Consider the following 19939-nt stretch of genomic DNA (forward strand, 5'->3'; position numbering starts at 1 on the left):
ATGCTCCCACATCAAAGTCTTTAGCATAATTTGTACTTATTAACTCCATAGTATACGTTTCAAATTAGGGTATAGAATTTGCTTTTCCTTGATCACCCCATGAAAGCACACATTTGAACCCTTTGTCTACTCAAACTAATCAATTTTTACTTACTCTTTCATATACCAAGTCACCTTATTTTTCTCTCTTAGTTTCCTATCCATTTAAGAGCTAATCATGTTTTTCTTATCTATTATAATTATTTAGTGTATTTTATATTAAGTCACTATAAAGATATTTTCATGAATTTTGTATAACAACAAATGATGAGTTATATTGAATAATGTTTTTAGAAGTTCTCATCTATGTGATTCATACTTTTGTGAGCATTGAAGAATTATAATGTTCTACTGATGTCATCATGGTTCTTTAAAAATTGAATTCATCTTCTTAAAACATATGTTACTGTCATTTATTCTTGCATCAACACCATTCATGCCTTTGATGTGATGGAACACAACACAATAAACTTGGTAAGATTCTCTGTATCTAAAATATCCAATATTAGTGTATTCATTGATATGTGTTTATAGAAAGTTGTACTCACTTATTTATTTAAGCAAACAAATTATCTTTCTTAATTAGTTATATCAAAGCAATCAATATATCACATGCAATTACCCATTATCTAACCCACAAAACTGCTTATAATTAACCTCTCCTATACATTTAAGTCTTATGATTAATCTCTATTAAAAAAATAAAATTAATTTTTTTTATTCGTTAAACTTGTATAAGATGTTGTCTTTGATTTTACTCTTATATCTATAAATTTAATACTTTTTTTTTCTCATTAAATAACTATATAGCTATGTTTATAAGATTTGATACTATCACTTCTATCCTTTATTAGGTGTGACGGTTGTTATGTTTCTCGAACAATTCTCAAATAACTAAATCATGTTGACACAATCATAAGTAGAAATAATAAACTAACTACATCAATCTAAAATTTTGATTTTAGATAGGTCTCACACATCAAAATACAACACTATAAAAAATTGAAGTTAATTTATTTGAAATTAATAAATTAAAATTATATAACCCTTTACAGGTTTACATAAATAAGAGTAGGAAAATAAATTTTAAATACCTAAATAAAGTATGACAAAAAGAAAGTGTTAATTGTTAAATCTTCTCCTTAAACTTATACCTACTCAAAACTTATTGCAACTAATTCATGTTTTTATATTACATAAATTTAATAAAAGTTAGAGTCAATCATTTGCTATGTTTGAATTTACTTAAACATAAGAATTAGGTTAGAAAATCATCTTATATATTAGAAAGTATTGTTATCTAAGAAACATATAAAAATATAGTGATTTTTGGATGAATGAAATACATTACAAAAGTGTACAAATTTCATTCATAAGTCTATCCACTCATAAATAATTTTAGGAGAAAGCTGTGTGTTGGATTGGTTTAAGGAAGATGTGAAATAAAAAAAAAAAAATCACATGGGGGTGGTAAAATGGATATTGGAGAATATATAGATTGGATGAGTGAAACCCATGCACAGTACTTTCCATATGAGATTGTTAAAAAACAAAAAAATATAAATAATCGAGAATGACATTTCTACCCTCAGCACAAAATTCCACTTATCCAACTGACTTCAACCAAGTTTGCACCAACTCCTGATCCAAGTTTGCAAATTACAAATATATTTATGAAGATAGTATTCAAATTTCACTTTTATAAAGTAAATTATAATATATAGTCAAGTACAAATATCAATATTTTAGATGGCATTCAAAATTTCAATGGTTGAATCATAAGAGTTTGATTAAAGAAGTGTAAGAATTTAATTTAAAGAGTGTAATAAAAAAACTACATACATGTTTACAAGAGAAGAACAAGAAACAAAAGTTCAAAAAATTTAACGAAAATAAAAACTATACTCAAATAAAAAAATTTGATCACCAAAATTTAATATTTTTTTCGGGGTTTTATTTTTTTGAAAAACAATACATTTTTAACAAATATTTCTACATGACCGATCAGTTGGTTTTTGACAAATATTTTTTAATTGGTAAAAAAAATCTTGGCAACATATCTATAAATATTCATCATTTCTTATTAAACAAATAGTACTTAATATCTCAATACATTCATAATTTATCAGGTATAACAACATAATATAAATTAATCAACCACTATTTTCTTTTATTTAAAGTGAAACATTCCCGTAGAAGAGTCAGATCTAATTTTTAACATCATATTTATATAAATTAAAATTATATAATATATTTAAAAATATAAGTAATTTATATGTATATCAATATTATTAAAAAAAATTATGTATTTTTACATATATTCGTATACATATATCTACCATTAAATATTTTGTAAATAATAAAAATACATTAAAAGTCGTAGTAATATAAGTTTCTTTAATAAATGATAAACTTTTTTTTTTAATTTTATAAATGAAAAATATAATACTATGATATCACGTGCCACATTTAAAATATAATTATCTATTAAATCATAATTGAATAGTGAATATAATTACTGATAAGTTCTATTTACTGAAAAGAACTACTTACTTTTATATAGATAAAACTATTTCCGAATCAAATTACATAACCATTTTACCAAACTCGTATATATTCCAATAAATGGGCAAAGTTTTCGTCCCTTATCGTTTCAAACGCTGAAAGATATTTTGTTCTTTTCTCTTTTTGTAAAATCGATACTTTTTCATTCTATGTTGTCAACGTGTCCACATTATTCCAAGAGAACATTTCTTTCATACTCAAAGTCGTATATGGTATAAATTTGAAAGGTACGTTAAAACCTAAGAATGTTGGATCCATTTATTCCTAAATTTGTTTCTGAATTAATTTAATATTTAAAATTATAAAATATTTTGTTTGATATAAAAATATTATTAGACATGAGTCATTTAAAAAAATGTTATTTCTTACCATATTTAAGCACTAATTAAAATAACATCTTATATTTTTTCTTAAATTAAGTTAATTGATACTAATATTTAGCAACAAAAGTTTTGAGAACATGTTTTTTCTATGTCGCATCACCATCACACTTATCGAAAACAAATCAAAGACGCATCTATTTGGTAAACCGATGGTTAAATGAATGGGTAATTTAAAACTATATAAAAATAGAGAAATTTTAAATTTATTACTGTTTCGGTAATAATGGATGAACAAGTAAACAGCGTTATAAAAAAATTAGGACTTTATATTAAAAGATTAATTTAAAACACAAATTTCCTTTTTATATATTTTTTTATTAAAATTTGTAAGTTGTGCTTAGATATTCTATTTCAATTTTTTAATAGTAAAATCTTTTAAAGATGTTTAATTTCATAACGAGACTTTAGTGACTGTAACGTTGTGTCCCCAAATCACAAACTTCATAATATTTTTTTTAAAAAGGTTAAAACTGTGTACAAAATCATGAGTTTGTAATTTTAAAAATAAAAATAGAAAAAAAAACTTACAATTAATTTTTTTATGTATTAAATCATAATCATGTTTTGAAAGAAGGATTTTTTAATTCTTTAAAACATACTTATTCAAACAAAATAGTAAATTTAAACTTTATCTTCTGTTACTTATAAAAAAAATAGGAAAGGTAAATTATTCTTCTGTTTGATTATTTTAAACTTGGGTGGTAACTTTTTTAATCAGTATACTTCAACAGTTATAAAGCAGTTAAGGATGAGATTAAAATAATAATATAAAAATAATTAAGATGTGAGTTGCTGAGTGTAAAGTATCTGGTTTAGACGTGTGTTAAGCAGTGATGAAAAAAGCGCGTGGAGAAGAAGAAGAAAACAATACCTTAACGCAGACCACAAAACAAAAATAGCATTATGAGGAACAAGTGCAATGCATTGACCAATGAAGACGAGGTTTAGTACAAACCCACACCTCACTGTGTTCTTCCCTTCTTCTGCCTTTGCTTTGCCTTTGTTTACTCACTCACTTCAACTCAATTATAAAAACCCATCATCGCTCTCACTTTCTTCCCTTTTCTTTTCACCTCTCTTCAACTTCCACAATCCATTCCTACCTTCATCTTCTTCCTTCCCATACCCTTTGGGATTTTACAGAGAACAAGTGATGATATCAAGGCGGCATAACTAAAAAGCCTTTCTTTCGTCTTATGGCATGTCTCAGGAGGAAGAAGCACTGCGTGCAACCCCAACAGCGCGTTTTTCTCTCAATTCCCAAATTTATCGCCAGATAAACCCCACATCTCTCATTTCTTTCCCACTCCATGACAATCTTTCGCTTCTTCTGCCCCTTCTTTATACTCTTCTTCACACAAACAGGTACTTTGATGCTTTCTTTGTCTAGTCTTTTTTAATCTCTGATTGATTTACTTACTTTTATGGACTTTAATTGATCTTTATGATTTTGCATGATTGTGGGTCGGTGCTCTCAGCATCTTATATTGAATCAAGTTCTTGGTACTGTTATTGTTTTTGATTGTATTTCGTTTTTTTTTTGTGTTCTTGTCCTGATTGCTTTCTTTTTATTCTGATGTTATGGAGTTTTTTTTTCTTTCATGCTCTCCCTCCCCCTACCCTTTTTGGGTGAGATTTTAATTTTAATTTTCTATTTTTAATATGTACATATTGCTTTCTTTTCAAGTTATCATTATGATTGCATTGATCAGTGTCTTTCCTTCATGGTTTCACATGGGACCACTGTTCCTTGGACATATCATGATTGTTCCAATTGTGTCAATTCGTGGTTCTGATTATAGATGGGCTTTCTAATTGGGGTTTCTAGAGTTTCTACTTTTTGGTCTTTCATGTGCATATACTGAGTATCAATTTTGTTCGTGAATGGCCAAATAATTTTAGGACTGTAGAAGTTCTGATATGTTCTTTTATGTTGCCAACATCATGTTAATGGAGCTCTACCCTCCCTGTTTGGTTTCCAGGTTACGTGCAAGCGTTCACCGGGACCTATGGTATAAATTACGGGAGGATTGCAAATAATATTCCCTCACCTGATGACGTTGTTACTCTTCTTAGAGCAGCAAAAATAAGGAACGTTAGAATCTATGATGCTGATCACAGTGTTCTCCAAGCATTTAGTGGAACTGGGCTTGAAATTGTAGTGGGACTTCCAAACGGGCAGCTGCAAAACATGAGTTCGAGTGCAGACCATGCTTTGAGCTGGGTAAAAGAAAATGTACAGACATTTCTTCCTAACACACGAATTCGTGGAATTGCAGTAGGCAACGAGGTTTTGGGTGGGGAGGACTTTTCGCTGTGGGGAGTTCTTTTGGGTGCTGTTAAAAATATTTACAATGCCACTAAGAAGCTTAATTTGGATAAACTGGTTCAGATTTCTACTGCAAACTCATTTGCAGTTTTTGCGACTTCCTACCCTCCCTCCTCATGTAAATTTAATGATAATGTTAGTCAGTATATGAAGCCTCTATTGGAGTTTTTCCAACAGATTGGCTCTCCTTTCTGTTTGAACGCTTACCCTTTCTTAGCCTACGCAAGTGACCCTGAACATATTGATATAAATTATGCACTTTTTGAACCTACAGAGGGAATTTATGATCCCACATATCGTCTGCATTATGATAACATGCTCGATGCTCAGATTGATGCAGCATATGCAGCTTTGGAGAATGCTGGATTTCACAAAATGGAAGTTATAGTTACTGAGACTGGCTGGGCCTCAAACGGAGATCAAAGTGAAGCTGGAGCAAATGTAACTAATGCAAGGACATACAATTATAATCTGCGGAAAAGGCTTGCGAAGAGGAAAGGAACCCCACACAGGCCTAAAAATATTGTGAAGGCATACATTTTTGCATTGTTCAATGAGAATGAGAAGGGGGGGCATTTATCTGAGAGGAACTATGGACTGTTCAAGGCTGATGGGAGTATATCATATAACATTGGTTATCATGGACTCAGTGCTGGACATTCGTCTCTTTTGTCTCTTAAGGTACTTTAAATTTCATTTGATGCTATTTGTTTGTTTAAGCCCATTTAGAAGTTTTCTCACGCCAAACAAAGAAGAGAAATAAAATGAAACCAGGATCTCCCCCTATTTATTTGCAGTCTGTTCTCATTATATATTTTGTAGTTTTGGCAAGTGAGCTGGTTTATTGGAAGAGAGTTATGTCTTAACAAAATGTAACAAATCTACTAGATGATGATGATGCAATGCCATTCAATATACACTAGCATAGGCAATGTCAACTTTTGCACCACAACATTTATAAGAGACTTACTTATTGGAAAGTGATGATGCATCTTGGTACCTGCATGATAGGACTATATGGATTTGGAAGTTATGTAATTCTCAAAAGTGTATTTGAAGCATGCCATATAAAGAAGTAACAAAGAAAGTATTGAGAAATTTGCCCCACAAGTTGACAAAGGATGCCGGGCCATGTCAAGAAATTGCACTTCATTTTGATTTTATTTAATTATTGGCTTTGTTTTATCGTGCCATTCAATATGAATTTATCTATTTTCAATTACTCATAAGAAAATAGAGATTGTGAAAATGTGTTTTTTTTTTCATTGGTACTACTTTCCCTACTATCTAGTTATAGACTAGTAGCAGAACATCTGGCACCGGCACTTTAATCTGTTTTCCATATCTGTATTCATACCAATACTATAGAATACTTCATTGTCAAACCTTTGAAATACAAATATTTTTATGATCTTTTATTTTAATAATGTCTAAGAAATGTGATTTTAATTTGGATTTATACAATTACACTTGTACTATGTTTGAAAAAGTTTTGTACATTTTCAAATACGTTTATATCATGATATTCTTACAATAAATGTACTATTGTATGGGATACACATCATATCCGATACACATGTGTGCATCATAGGCAGAACCAAAACCAATGTTCCACGGTTTTAATAAGATTTATCAATATCCAAGCTATTTTAAGTCTTTATTTCATCATGATGGTTGCCGGTTATGCAAAGATGAGTCAAACCTGTTGTAGTTTGAAATGGTTTTGGCTGGTTTGGAAGTCGCCCTGTTTTCTTTAGCAATATTCCAACTCCCAAGTGTTTGTAGAATGTGGATACAATTCAGTAATCAATGAATTCTCAATTCAGTACTTCCACTAACAGTTGGGAATTTAATTTTGCTGATAAAGAAGTTAGATTATGCAATCTTTCATATTGTGTTCTTTTGGTGTTTACTGTTTCCTTTTAATTTGACTTGGCAGAGTATTTGTAATGAAGGTTTGTCCTGGTCCTACACGATGGTATTCTGTTTATCTTCTTTGATATTGCTGATTTGCTGGAGTTAGAGATCTTATGTTACCAACCTGCTCAGCATACCAGTTCCTGCCAATGAAATGGGTTTGACTTTGCTCTATTTCATGCCTCACCATAGATCAAAATTATACCATTGATTGTCATATTTCATAAAGCGATATCTAGAAATTCTGATGTTCCCCCATATTCAGCAAATCTGTAATTATTTCACTTGAGAAAGCATTTCCTTCCTTTGATGAGAACTAGATTTTTCACTTTTTACTAATATATTTTAAATTTTGGACACAGATTCTAATTTTATATAATACACGTAAATTTTGGTATTTTGTCTGTTTGTCAAAGCATTTAAAAATAGAGGCAAATTGGTCTAAATTTTGGTATTTTCAGCAATAATTACGTAATTACATGACACATCAATAAAATTGTCAACTCGATAATGCATGTTGCCAAAAGTATTATTATGTCAACTGAAGATGTTACAGAGGCTAAAATCAATAGTGATATGTTTATACAGATTAAAACAAAAAATGTTTTATTTACAGGAATTAAGCGACTAATAACAAAAAGAAATGATAAAGTCTATAAATATGTGAAAACAACCTATTTTATAGTGGATGAAATAAAAAAGTGACACATTTACAAAATCATATTTAATTGTTAAGTTGAAGTTGATAAATAGTTGTTAGACATCCTAAAATGACTTAAATATTTTTTTTTTTAAATTAGTCATTGCTACTATCAACAAAATTTATCAATTTTTTCATCTTGATTCTGTTTATTATTATAACAAATTTGCAATAATTAACTAAATATATTTTTATTTTATTTATTTTGAATTTTAAATTACTAAATTCAATTTGTTTCTATTTTTTCTTGTTGGCAATAAAAGTATTAAAATAGGTCAGTTAAGTGGCTTGAAAAGTTAGTGAATAGATCAAATTAGAAAAAGAAATTACAACATAAATTGGACTGTTCATTCTTTTGATGAAAGAAAACTTCTTCAGCAGGGGAAAACATGGGGAGGAACCTGATCTTGAAAGATTGATCCAAAATTTCAATTCCAAAATCCAACTTGACAATGAAAGAATGATGTCAAAGCATTTAGTCCAGAAATTATAGAGTTTTTGAATAGAATAGAAGATATTTTGTTAGTCCGGAATTCAATAAGTTTAGGAAAAAAAATATATAAAAAAAAACAAAGTTTACACCTTTTAAGGTAGATATTGGGATTGATCATATGACAGAAAAAAAAAATGGAGAAAAAGAAAAGATAAATCAGAAAAAGGAAGATTTGTATGAAATTCGGATTCAATCGGACTTGAATACTTATCTTTAACAGTAATATTTAGCATTATTTTCTTTTCTTTTCTGCTTTTACTTTATTTATTCTTTTCCGATGTTAAATTTTATTTAAATAATAGTATGCTTAAAAAACAACTACGGTACTGTAGTTGGACTTTGTTTCTTATGAACCATTATCGTGATGCAGTTAGATTGAAAATGGATATTTGCTTAAAACCTTCACAATTTATAAATATAATTTCATTTGATTTTAAAATGTTTATATAACATCCTTAAATATGTAAATATTATAAACAAAAAAATTTATAAAATTTAAAATTTATTCTAAATTTCTTTTATATATTGTAAATATATTCTAAATTTATAATATAATATATATATATATATATATATATATATATATATATATATATATATATATATAATAGTAAAAGTCCTACTAGTTTACTCTTACCCTACCATTTACAAATATATTTGTTGGGATGTAAAATTGATGATCAAAAGGGTAAAATAATGTTTTATTAATATATAAATAATTATAACAAATAATAATATCAATCCGTATCAAATATTACACGTAAACATTATCATTCATACACATTTTAAAGAATTCTACACTGCTATAGAGTATAGATTATTCTAATAATTTTAATTGTTTTTATTAATTATTAGTTGCTTCTACTCATTATGTATATGAAACTTTTATGGATTTTTTATTTTATGATATATTTGTTTATTTAATTCAATACAATGATTCTTACCGTGGTTAAAGAAGAAATCATATCTCACGTTATCAATTTAAAGAAGTTTAATCATTTTGAACATTTCTATGTATCGTATTTTCTTTTTTTTATTTCAATTAGATTTTTATTTTTATAAAATTGAGTCAATTAGAAAATACAGAAATATGATTTGTTGACTACCTAATGCGTCAAAAATATAAGAAATCTGACATTTTTAGATTTATCTTGTGCGGATTTTCTTGTTATTAGGGAAGGGACTTCTTGAACTCGTGGATTCACCACTTTTGGACACTGTGATCGTCCTTGGTGGGCCGGTTTTCTTGGTATTAGGTTTAAAAACATTTTTAAACCTATTCACAGATTTACATGTCAATTTCACCATATAAAAGTCTATTTAGTAACACAGTCTCATCAATTAAACGAAATTCGACAATAGAAAAAAAAGTTTAGTTTTTACTGAAATTTTTAACTTGAGTAAGAAACCTTTACTTTAAGAAAAATCTTCTAATTTCATTTTTTCTTGAAGAAGAATTTTTCACCTAAGCTAAAATATGCATCCACTCATCATAATTAATCCATATCAATTTAGGAAAATTTTCACACAAAATCCAAAATCAAGTAAAATAAAATGAAATTATTAGTTATTCTTACCTAGTGGACACTTGTTTCCAAGCTACACAACAAATATACTTGTAAGAGTTCCAAACACCTAAGAAACACCTAATACAATTAAAAATCAAAATTAAAAAGATAATTTTCATGAAACATCATCTCTATCACACTCAACTCGTAAGAATCCAAACTTCAACCTAAACTCATAAAATGCTAGAAAAGAGATTATGAAACAAAAATAATCTTATTTTATTTGAAATTCTGATAGATTAAAATTTATCATTATTACTTGTCTTTACGAAATTATTTGATAAAAAATAAGAATTAATTCTATAAAATCTTTAAAATAAATAATTAAATAATTAAAATTATAATTTATATACTTAACATAAAATAAAATATAAGCACTACTTTTTAAATTGTTAATAAACTAAACTGAAGCCTAACCATCCTAAATTATGTCTGAACGTTTAAATTCATAAAAACACTTCCCTCTCTGTTATTTATCTATTTAAATTTTACTGGTTTCTAATATTTTCTTTAAAAATTACCACCAAAACGCTTGCTTGAACTTTATATATACGATGAAGAAAATATTACATAATTTTCAAAAGTAAAAGCATTCTACATTATGTTGCTTTTCATCCAGAAAAAAAAACATTTTAAAAATAATATGTAAAAATCACTGTATCAAACATAATATATAGTTCACATTACAAAACTTGTTATCTTCTCTTTTTACTTATGTAGGGAAGGGAAGGTTTGGTTGTAGCATTATAAGGAATTGTTCTTGTTAGAGGATAAGATTGTCTATGCAATTTTATAATTTTTGAATTTAGATTGTTAAAATTGAATCAGTATAAAATTTTGTGTATTATCTTCTCTTATAATTGTTAAAAGGTTGAAAAAGATTTTTTAAAACAAATATATTAAAATTTCAAGAAAGTTAAGGTGAGATTCAAAACGAATTCAGTGGTTGATATTTATTGGTCCTAACACTTTAAGAGTATTATCTTGAATAAAAAAAAAAAACTCCGTGCATGGGAGGAGGTGTGTTCATAAGTTCCCTGAAACAGTATAAAAGGTAGGAGAGGGTTCCCAAGGAAACATTATCACATTTCAAGACTCGCTTGATCATGGCGAACGTGGAAATCCTCTTCCTTCTTCTCACACTCAAATTAATGTCATTGCAATATATCACAGAAGCAGCAGAGCATGTAGTGGGTGGTGATTCCGCTTGGATTATTCCTATAAATAACCCTTCCCTCTATTCATCCTTCGCAGCAAGCACCACCTTCAGAGTAAACGACACTCTTGGTCAACATCATCTCTCAAACATTGCATTACTATAACTTCTTTTTTCTTTCACCTTAAAAATCTACCTCCTTCCTCTTTCAGTCTTCAACTTCAGAACGGGAGCTCACAACGTTGCCACCCTGTCGCAGAAACACTACGAAAGTTGCAACGTCACCGAGTTAACAGAATCGTTCAACACGTCGCCGGCCAAAATCACGCTCAACCGCACCGGCGACTTCTACTTTGTGTGCGCCTTCCCGAGTCATTGCAGCCTCGGCCAAAAGCTCAGCATTCATGTCACCGCAGGAGGCTCTTCTTCCCTCACGCCATCGGAAGCTCCACTCCCATCTCCACACTCGGGTGCCCCCACGCTCCTCGCTGTCACTGTCCCTGTCCTTGTCATGGCAGTTGCCACAAATCTCTTGTTTCATTCTTATTAAAATCTTGTAAAAGCGGTTACTTTTACGTATGTGGTCTGTCTTTCTGGTTGTTTGTATTTGTTTTGTGCTGTGGTAATAAATTGATGTTTTTCATTTTCCAGCTGCATTGACAAGGACATTAATGGATTTGTGTTGTAGTGTGAGGATTGTTGATGAATAAAAGAAAATGTTGAATTATTGTGGATTGTTGCACGACAGGCTAAGGAGTAAGAACCATTCGTTTTACCTTCCCTATCTCTTTTCATTTTCTGTTATCCACAAATTATTCAACCAATTAAATGCATCTAATTTGGTATTTCTTGAAGTGCACAAAAAAAAAATGTGTTTCTATCATCATCTTTGCACAATGTGCCCTACCAGAAGCTGCTGAATGTATATGTATAGCCTTTGGCCCTGTAAATGAGGAGTAAAATACAGTTTTATCTCAGTGGCTTAAAATTTTGAAAGCCAAAACTTCCTGCAAGACTATCAATGTTTATTAGTATTAACCCATATTCTGTAGTTTAGTTTTATCCCTGCTAGATATACGGTTTTTAATCATTCCTCCTTCGAAAGCAGAAGCTATATCACCTTTAAACCTCCAAGACACTATTCCTAAATAGAATGTGAAAATGAATTTCAATTTATAAGTCGACTTAAGTTGAGTTTAAAAAAAATTAATATTTTAAATATAGTTTAGTGAATGTAATCCATGTGTTAAATAGGTTCAAGTTGGATTACAGGTGAATTGACTTATAATTTATTACCACAGACTTTTTCTTAATTTTTTTTACTATTTTTTTATAAGTTTTTAATTATAATTGTCTATAATTTTTAATCATGTAGATTGATATTTTGATTTTTTAAAACATTATAATATCTAATAATGTTTGGAAAATTTATACGTTTAAATTATTTGTGGTAAAATTATATAAGTTGATATGTTTCAATTTTTAACTATTATTTTTGTAATAATGTTTGATAAAATATATGAACATTTTGTAGTATTGCATTAAAAAAATAAAGTTGAGACAATCACTTTATATTGTAATAAACATATTAAATAAATTGAAAATATAAAAAATTCTTTAAGTGAATCAGTCCACTGAATTCACCAGATTTGTGTTAGTTTTAGTTGAATTACAAAATTATTGAATCACAAAAAAACAAATCGTGTTGAATTGACTTAATTTTATTTCAATCTAAATAAGGTTTAGCTTAGATCAACCTGACCTGGATTGGTTAACTATATTCCTAAAAATAAGTTTGAATATATAAGTTTACCAAATTAGTTTTTAATAAAAGTGATGAGAAGCAATCCAATATTGTAGGTACTCTCGATGTAAAGTGACTTTAACAAAATTGGGTTTTTAAAAATTTAATTTAACCTCAAACCAAATTTAATAAAGTAAATTGAATTTCGAATCCATATCTATTTAATTGAACTGATTTAGAGTTTTTGGATTTAGTTTAAATTTAAATTAGATTAAATTCATATTTATTTAATTTAGATATGACATTAAAATAGGCTACACTATATCTTACAAATACAAATTAAGTTTTACCTGAACTGATTTAATTATTCAATTTTTTTTATCGAATAATTAAAAAAATTAAGATTAAACTGTTAATTTTGAGATAAAGTGGTTATACTTTTGTAGTATTTTTCCCCATGCTTAATTTGTTGTATAATTTTTTTCACATTTCTTATCTTGTGACAATATAAACACCTGTAAATGCTCTCTGTGTCTAACCATTATAAGATCATACCTTATTGCTTGCTTAATATTTCTTTTTTCTTTCAATATCTGTCTTTAAAAAGAGAATATGTTATGTGAATAACAAGACACATTTTTAATATATATATATATATATATATATATATATATATATATATATATATATATATAATGAACAAGACTCCACTCAAGAACAAGTTGATGAAGTTAGACTGAAACTAAGCAAAAGACACCTCATTCAAAATTGACTCCACAGTGTCTCAACACTAATTCAAACTACACTTTATTGAGTATAAACTCTTAGAAGAAACGAACAAAATATTGACCTAACAAACTGATGTCTTATATGAACAATAATTTAAATTTTTTATTTTTTGAAATATCAAATCAGTTTCCAATTTAATATAATTAATTGGGTTAAATTTAAAATATTAAAAATTATAAATTTGTAAATAGATTTACGTGATTCGTATGGATACTTATGAATTGAGTTTAAATATTATTACATGTCATAACAACCTCCAATTCTTTTGGACTTTTTTTTTTAACTATCAGCATGTGGGAGAGAGAGAGAGAGAAACACACATGCGATAAAAAGAAAATTGTAAAAAACAGAAGTTGATTGGTAATAGGATAAGAAAAAGAGAAAAAACATATGTAAGATAAATATAAAACTTGCTGCATAATAAAAACTAAGGTTTTAACAAAAGTTGGATGAGAGTGATATTTAGTTGACATAAGACCCAGTCCATAGCTCCGTCCTAGTTGCTAAACAGAGTGATTAGATTAATTAATACTCCCTGACCATGATCAGCTTACAGATTAATTACACAATAATAATACAATTTTCCAATGAAATGGTTTTCTGAATTACTTACAAGATAGAACACAAGTGTCATTTAGAGACATGTTGTTGCTGGACCATTTCCGTAGATATATAGTTATTTATGATCCAACAACTTGGTACAGAAATATAAAAAAACATTCAGTCAAACGGTGACCAAGTGTGATAATGCAATTACGAGAACGTTTCTTCGATCTCTTCCATGGGTTAGCCAGTTTCTATATATTCAATAATCAACAGGGATTGAGGCACAGAAAACATACACAAAACAAACAACATATGATGATGGGTCGATCAAGGAATGTGGCAATTCTTGTAGTAATAACTGTAATGTTACTAAAGACCACAGAAGCTGAAGATTACGAGGTGGGAGGTACCACAGGTTGGACAAGCTTTCCTCCAGGAGGTGCTTCTTTCTATTCCAAATGGGCTTCCAATTTTACATTCAAAGTAAATGACACTCTAGGTAAGAATCTACTATACCTTAAGAAAGTCAAAACCAAAAAATTCATAATTCTCTGAGAAAAAACTGAGCTATATATATGATAACATGATCGTGATCATGTTTGCAGTGTTCAACTTCGAGTCTGGAAGCCACAGTGTGGTGGAACTTTCGAATGCTAACTATGAAAACTGTGGAGTCGACAACAATATCAAAAGCTTTAATACAGGGCCAGCTAGAGTTATCCTCACAGGTCCAGGGGAATTCTACTTTTCCTGCCCCTTTTCAGGCCATTGCAGCAGTGGCCAAAAGGTAAGCGTTACAGTTGAAGCTTCTTCACCTTCTCCTTCTGCATCTGGTTCAGATTCCACTAAAAGAGCCCCATCACCCCAAACTCATTCCACTGATATAGCCCCTCCACCACACGGCTCAGCCACCCCTCTGGCTTCTACCTTCTCTCTGTTCATCATCACCATTATAGTCAATTTTCTGTCTCAATTTTAGGACACTTGTTACTATACTCTCTCTTTCTAAAACAATTTTCTTCATCCAAATTCATTCATCTCAATCTTTTAAAGTATGTGACATGCAGATTCAATAAGATTCAGATGAACTTCATAAAATTGAAGAGAATGTTTCAGAAAGAGGATATTGGATGTACATCGATTTCATTAAGCCTGTTGGGTTTCCGAAATTTTGGCTTGTGATATATATTGTTTAATTGATTTCCAGCTACTTGGACTCCATTGAGATGATTGTGATTGAATAAACAAATCTTCTATTGTGGGTTTTGTTTTACCGATTCAGTTTCTTTTGTTTATGTGTAAAATGTTGTTCCACCAATGTCTTAATGTCTTACTGGAAATTTGAGTTGAGGTTGCATTTTAACAATTGGGTTTAATGTATAAAATGGAAGTGTCGTGTACAAAAAGTATATGGCTAGATTTGTCAACTAGTATAAAATAAAGTAGTAGATTGTGATGATAGTTTGACTTTGAGTTTCTTACAACTTATAAACAGAAAAATAAGGTGTAGAGAATGACAGCACAAATGTTTTAATGTAATTTGCTGTGGTAGGATTGAGTGGTGCCAATAATTTTATAAACTTTACACTTTCCTTTCCAAAATAATCTTCATTTTAGCAATATAAAAAGTTTAAAAAATCTAGCAACGAAATTTTCTAAAAATTTTCATATTTTTTTCTTAGCTTTTAAATTTAATTTTTTTGTGTGGATTGAATATGAATAAATGAGTGAGTGTAAAGAAAATATAATTATAGAAAACATCTATTATAAACATATTAAAACATAAAATATTTGTAAACTGCATAGAATAAGTGAACCGGATAAAATATTAAAAAATATGAAAACAATAAAAACAAATAAATACCAATCATAAAAGTCATAACAAAAAAGAAAAAAATGATAAGCATAAGTCGCACAAGAAATTGTGACAACAAGGATAGATAATGTGAACGTTTTTAGTTTTCATTGAAAAAAATTACACATTAATACGTAATAAAAATATTAAGATACATCATATGATTGAATTAAGAGTAGTTATATTTTCACACCACAAAAACATTTGATACTCTAAAATAATAATATTTTAATTATATTTATATTATTTGTTAATTTAAAATTATAATATATTATTAAAGAAGAGTCTCAATGTATTTTTAAGCAGGATGTTAAACCAGCTTTTTCCCTTAAATTAATCACAATAAGGATAAAAGTAGTTTCCAAAATGCATGATAGCTATAAAAGTTAAAAAAAAAACAAAAAAATTATTTTCTATAATATTTTTTTAAGCCTAGCTTTTAGTTTAGGAATATTTTTAGCACTAATTTTTCTTCTAACTTTTAGTTTTAAAATTAAACAACTTAAACTTTTCTACTTTGTTAAAAATAATTATATATATATATACACACATTGTATAATGGTATATACATGGATGTGGTGGTGTTAGTAGCATCTTCAATGCTTTACATGAATGGTATATACATTCAATATGTATTTCTTTTTTAATTTTCAATTAAAAGCTAAAACCTGTCAAAATATATAAACCAGTGTTATTCAGCTCAAACTCAACGTCTTTTTTTATACACTTTGTCCTATTTTGTCAAATATCGGAATTTGGGCCATTGGCCCAACATATTATTTTGTCTTCAATTTTACGGACATTCTATATCTGTTGCTCAAGTTGGCCTAATTCATCTTTTATTGTTGAAAGACATTTGTCAAAGAGAAACAAAATAATAAGTTATAAATAATAAATAAAATTGGGATTTCACACACTAAATAAATATATAAGCCATTTTTTTCCTTCAAACATGCCTTTATGTTGTGTTTTTGGAAAAGAGAAAATAAATAAACAATAGTAATTAAATGAAAAAACTTGTCTAATTAAAAGTTTGAAAACAAAGTAATAATTTTAGTTTGGTATTATTTTATTCATAATTGTTAATTACTATATTATATTCATTATAAAAAACAAAAAGACAGAATTTGTTATAAGTAAAAGTAATTATGTTTAACTTAATTGTAAAATATAACCTGTCATGTAATTTTTTTTTTAAAACAGAGAGTATATTTTTCGTTATTTTTTTTTCTTTCCCACTTATAATTTATAAAAAAAAAATCTCGTTTTTCTCCTTGTTTTTCTTCACTCCTATCAAAAGGAAGCTACTAGGTGAGAAAATTTTGGTAACCAGTTGCATTATCTTGATGCTCTTCTAAATAATATTTAAAAAAAAAAATGGTTCATTTTAAAGTTTTACACGAATGAAAAATAAGGAAATTTTATCAAACATTTTTCAGGGGTAAAATCTTGAATTCTCAACCCTTGATTAAAGTCTGGATGGTTGGTTTGATCTTAGGTGAGGATGATCTACCAGAATCTTCCCAGTTCCCTGTCAATCCTCCGTTTTCTTTTTCACGATAATAAAAACAAATTCTTTTTTTGTAATATTAACGCGTCAAACTTCCCTGACACGTGGCAGTTAAGCATTCCAAAGCTCTCCATTCTCTTTAAAATCTTGAAGGTATAATTTCAATTTTTCTAAATACTTTTATCACTTAAAAAAATCGGAGAATTATCTAGTTATAAGATTTATTTTGTTTTTAAAATAATTTTATCACTTAAGATTTGAGGAGATCGAATAATATATTTTGTTTCAATTTATTTGATCAACTCATTCGTCTAGTCTAGAAAAATATAATATTATTTTCAAAAGATAATCATATAAATCAAATTCTAAGTAATATATCAAATAAATTTATCGTTATTAAGATTTAACTAAATTTAAACTCAGTCAAAGAATAATTAAATTAAAATAATAATTGAATACTTAATAAATAAAATCAGAAATCATGGGTTCATACTAAAAAAATAGAATCTATAATGAACAATTACAAATAAAACCTTTAAAACCGGTATAGAACAAGACGTAAAAATATTAATGACTTTAATTTAAGATATTTTTATTTTTTTGGTTAAAATATTTGTTTGACTTTAATAATATTATGTTTAACATATTTCGTATTAAGACATTAATATCTTCTGAGTTTGAAATCACTAACTTTTAGAAAAAAGTAATCACATTCTACATAAGAATTAGTTTAATGTAGCTATTTTTTGAAAGGTTTATAAAATATAAACGATTTAAATAGAAAGTAAACGAAACTAAAAGTTTCATCTTCGTTGAAAAATGACTCCTTACACTATTACAAATGATATTCATCCTACAAATAGGGAAACAAAGTAAGAACAGAAGCTCTAAGTTTTTTCAGAAATCGACAATTCCCGGCATTATTAGTTTGTAAGAAACATAAAAATGTTAAATTATCATGTATTTTAAGGAACGTTCTTCTGATTATTGAAATAAACACACTCCAATGTTTAACTTCGATGAGTGGAACTGTAAAAAGACAAAAGTTAGAACTAACAGTAAGCATGTCACACAAGAAGTATGTAAGAGAGAAATTAAAACGATGGACGAAGTATTTCTTAAAGTTTAATTTTTTTAATATATAAGTGAATGTTTATTAAGAAAAAGTGAACGGTATTTTGACTCGGAGGAAAATAGGTGCAATCACATTGTCCACATCGTACAAAACAAGAACAGCACGGCATTTGGTATGTTTGAAAGTCTGTGCAGTGTGCTGTCCTTCGAAGATAGTCAGAATTACCAAATCATGAACGTTGACCAGTTCTCATTCTCCATGGAAAGTGGAATTTTCCATCCAACTTCTCCACCACCCTTCTTTGTCATGTTCCCACACAAGTGGGCCATAAACTTGTGTTTTTTTCACTGTTCCTTACCAAAAATAATTCAACTTTACAACTTCATCGCAACCAAGAACCAAAACAATAAAACAATGTTGAGATAATAAGATATTGAGCCCATGTCCATGGCTCGCGTACATACAGTAACCGGAGACTGGTAAACGCTACAAGTCAAATTGATTTGGTGAGATCTGTTTCAGTTCACGCGGCTATCGCTCTAAATTTTGTCTAAGTCTCAAATCTCGGCAGGCTCCAACTTTGCCTCATCACGCCAATTTTCTTCACCTAACTAACTCAATCAATTTATTAACCCAATCATTTATCTTAATACTTTTATTAACCCTTTCCCTTAAAAACTTATCAAAATTAACTTCTTATCTTTTATTAAAAACGATAATATATCTCGTTTCAAAAACAATTAATCTACACCTAATACGTATAATCTCTTATCTCAAATCATTTTTCTTATACACTGTTGTCCGTTATCTTATATATCATGTTTTTAACAAACTATATATCATTATAAATAATCTACTTATATCTTAAATAATTTTTTTAATCTACTGTTTATCATTTTATATAATATTTTTAGTGAAATATCATCTTTTTAACAGACTATATATCAACTTAAATAATCTAATTATATCTTAAAAAATCTCTTTTCTTAAATAATTTTTTTAATAGACCGTCCATTATCTTATATATGATGTTTTTAACAAACTATATATCATTCTAAATAATCTACTTATATCTTAAATAATTTTTTTAATATACTGCTTATCATTTTATATAATATTTTTAGTGAAATGTCATCTTTCTAACAGATTATATATTATCTTAAATAATCTGATTATATCTTAAAAATAATCTTTAAAAATAATTATACGCGTCATCTCAGTAACGACTGATTTACCCTTACTCTATAAATACCAACCAAGACACTGGCAT

The 19939-nt window shown here is 28.2% G+C and overlaps 3 protein-coding genes across 3 annotated transcripts; all 3 read left to right on the top strand.

Annotated features, from left to right (window-relative positions):
* Positions 1-3889: 3889 nt before the first annotated feature.
* On the top strand, positions 3890-7594 carry LOC108322547 (glucan endo-1,3-beta-glucosidase 14). The gene is made up of 3 exons (XM_017554680.2): positions 3890-4352; positions 4970-5997; positions 7256-7594. The coding sequence occupies exons 1-3, from the start codon at positions 4298-4300 to the stop codon at positions 7337-7339; spliced, it is 1167 nt and encodes a 388-aa protein (XP_017410169.1). The 5' UTR covers positions 3890-4297; the 3' UTR covers positions 7340-7594.
* A 3404-nt stretch (positions 7595-10998) lies between these two features.
* On the top strand, positions 10999-11877 carry LOC108340372 (mavicyanin). The gene is made up of 2 exons (XM_017577714.2): positions 10999-11281; positions 11363-11877. The coding sequence occupies exons 1-2, from the start codon at positions 11101-11103 to the stop codon at positions 11698-11700; spliced, it is 519 nt and encodes a 172-aa protein (XP_017433203.1). The 5' UTR covers positions 10999-11100; the 3' UTR covers positions 11701-11877.
* Positions 11878-14282: 2405 nt separating this feature from the next.
* Positions 14283-15502, top strand: LOC108341855 (blue copper protein). Its single transcript, XM_017579512.2, has 2 exons — positions 14283-14728; positions 14835-15502. The coding sequence occupies exons 1-2, from the start codon at positions 14431-14433 to the stop codon at positions 15206-15208; spliced, it is 672 nt and encodes a 223-aa protein (XP_017435001.2). The 5' UTR covers positions 14283-14430; the 3' UTR covers positions 15209-15502.
* Positions 15503-19939: the final 4437 nt, after the last annotated feature.

Source organism: Vigna angularis, chromosome 1 (assembly GCF_016808095.1).
Source record: "Vigna angularis cultivar LongXiaoDou No.4 chromosome 1, ASM1680809v1, whole genome shotgun sequence".
Lineage (NCBI taxonomy): Eukaryota > Viridiplantae > Streptophyta > Magnoliopsida > Fabales > Fabaceae > Vigna > Vigna angularis.

Bases quoted from the DNA above. Each gene is read 5' to 3' on its own strand.
- LOC108322547 (XM_017554680.2), top strand. From the start codon at position 4,298: ATGACAATCTTTCGCTTCTTCTGCCCCTTCTTTATACTCTTCTTCACA. The intron at 4,353-4,969 runs GTACTTTGATGC...TTTGGTTTCCAG, and splicing joins ACTCTTCTTCACACAAACAG to GTTACGTGCAAGCGTTCACC. The intron at 5,998-7,255 runs GTACTTTAAATT...TTGACTTGGCAG, and splicing joins CGTCTCTTTTGTCTCTTAAG to AGTATTTGTAATGAAGGTTT.
- LOC108340372 (XM_017577714.2), top strand. From the start codon at position 11,101: ATGGCGAACGTGGAAATCCTCTTCCTTCTTCTCACACTCAAATTAATG. The intron at 11,282-11,362 runs GTCAACATCATC...TTCCTCTTTCAG, and splicing joins CAGAGTAAACGACACTCTTG to TCTTCAACTTCAGAACGGGA.
- LOC108341855 (XM_017579512.2), top strand. From the start codon at position 14,431: ATGCAATTACGAGAACGTTTCTTCGATCTCTTCCATGGGTTAGCCAGT. The intron at 14,729-14,834 runs GTAAGAATCTAC...TCATGTTTGCAG, and splicing joins CAAAGTAAATGACACTCTAG to TGTTCAACTTCGAGTCTGGA.